Raw genomic sequence first — 1,716 nt, forward strand, 5'->3', positions numbered from 1 at the left:
GAGCTTTCTAACTACCCAATGCTTGTGACATTGTGCGAGGTATTCTTTATCTTTTGCTTTTTGTACAATACAGAGCAATATTTGTTCCATATCACAATGTTCAAAAGATTTTTCACACTCATAACATGTTAGTCGAAACACTACTTGCATTTGTACATATATTTTGAAATGATGTGCTTGATGTGTAGCATTAGACATAGCTCGCTTTACTGCTTACTCAGTATTTACATGGGAAGGGAGGCGATAATATATAGTGCCTTGATGCCTTCAAATTGTATGCTGCACTAGTGCCCCTCAAACAGTGATATCTTTAAGCAACTATCAGATGATATTTTCTGCTTGAGAAATGTTATAAGATGATTTTGTAGGTTTAGTTTAATTGTACTAAGTGATGAAAGAGTAAGAAATGACGCTAGGTTTGTGCTTATAAACAAAATTATGTGTCAATTTTTCGCAAAACACACTAACTCACCCTCTTAATGTCGCACATGCCCCCAGAACCACTTGTCAATTGGTATCAATGAATTCTATAATCAATGACTTTTGTAATAAATGTCTGTTTGTATGCATGGTAACAATTGTTGTCTCAGACAATGGACGATTATTCCCTTTCTATTTGAGTTTTTGAGAATATTTCGTAGAACTGTTTCATGTACTCCTGAACTAAATATGGTTACAAAGATCAGTTAGGTTGATGTCTGCTATTCATATTATACCATGGCAGTTTTTCATTCACTTTTTGCCTGATACAAAGTCAAGTGTATGCTGCCTTTTGTGAATTGCACTTAGATTCTAGGCTTCTAGTCCATTCTGAAACAATAAGGTTAGTTACATTCTGTTGGTATTAGTTTACTGACTTACTATTGCGATGAAGCATATTAAACCTACAACATTTTGAGATTGTTTATTTCTGGATGACAATGACAAATGGCATTCTATCAAGGCCTCAAGGCTCCAAATAAGTAATGCAAATTCGTCCATACATGTAGTTGGCATTTTTGTTCGTTGGTTCCATAGGGTAAACGTTGTTAATCTTGACTTTTGCAACTAGTTATTGATGCTTCTAAAGGATTGGATTTGTCCAGCTCAGACAAGCATTATAATGTGAATCAGCACAAAGGATTTTGTCCAGTTTGCCGCAAAGTGTTCGATGAGAAGGATATTGAGCATGTACGTGATCTGTTGGGTGCAAATACTTCCCGGCTGGTACGTAACTACGTATCGGATATAATTCACGTAAATGAACCATTTCTTCAGTTTCAGACATTACCTGTTTAATTTCACTGCATCTAAGTCTTGATCATGATATTTTGAGGCTAAATCACTTAAGCATTGTCCTCTATCATATTGTCATTCTTACCTTACCTCAGTTAGACCCACTATAACTCTTCTCTTTTACCCGTTCACCTTTAGGCATCATTAACAATTGACCTGGGTGAAGAGGAAAAGGAATTGCTCCATTCTGAGTTAGAGATGAACAGAAAGAAAAATTTTGAGTCACTGGTTAATCTGCAACAAGAACGAAATGGCCTGATCAAACCGAAGAACGACCTCGCCATACAGCCTGGAATGTATGTTTCTCTTCCTCCCAGCGTGCCAGCTACAGTTGCAGGAGACAATGATCCCTGCGAAGACACCACTACTTCAACATCAGAAACATGGGCGGACCCCACCATGATGCATGGGTATTCAAGTGAATACTCAACTTTTTTGTAA

At 37.1% G+C, this 1,716-nt stretch overlaps 1 protein-coding gene across 1 annotated transcript; it reads left to right on the forward strand.

The window, feature by feature from the left end:
• Positions 1–1,044: 1,044 nt before the first annotated feature.
• Positions 1,045–1,716, forward strand: LOC133901062 (uncharacterized; the record flags this gene model as incomplete). The annotated part of the gene is made up of 2 exons (XM_062342359.1): positions 1,045–1,206; positions 1,414–1,716. Coding segments are annotated over 2 exons (465 nt in total), but the record flags the coding sequence as incomplete, so codon positions are not given.

This window comes from Phragmites australis, chromosome 19, assembly GCF_958298935.1.
Source record: "Phragmites australis chromosome 19, lpPhrAust1.1, whole genome shotgun sequence".
Lineage (NCBI taxonomy): Eukaryota > Viridiplantae > Streptophyta > Magnoliopsida > Poales > Poaceae > Phragmites > Phragmites australis.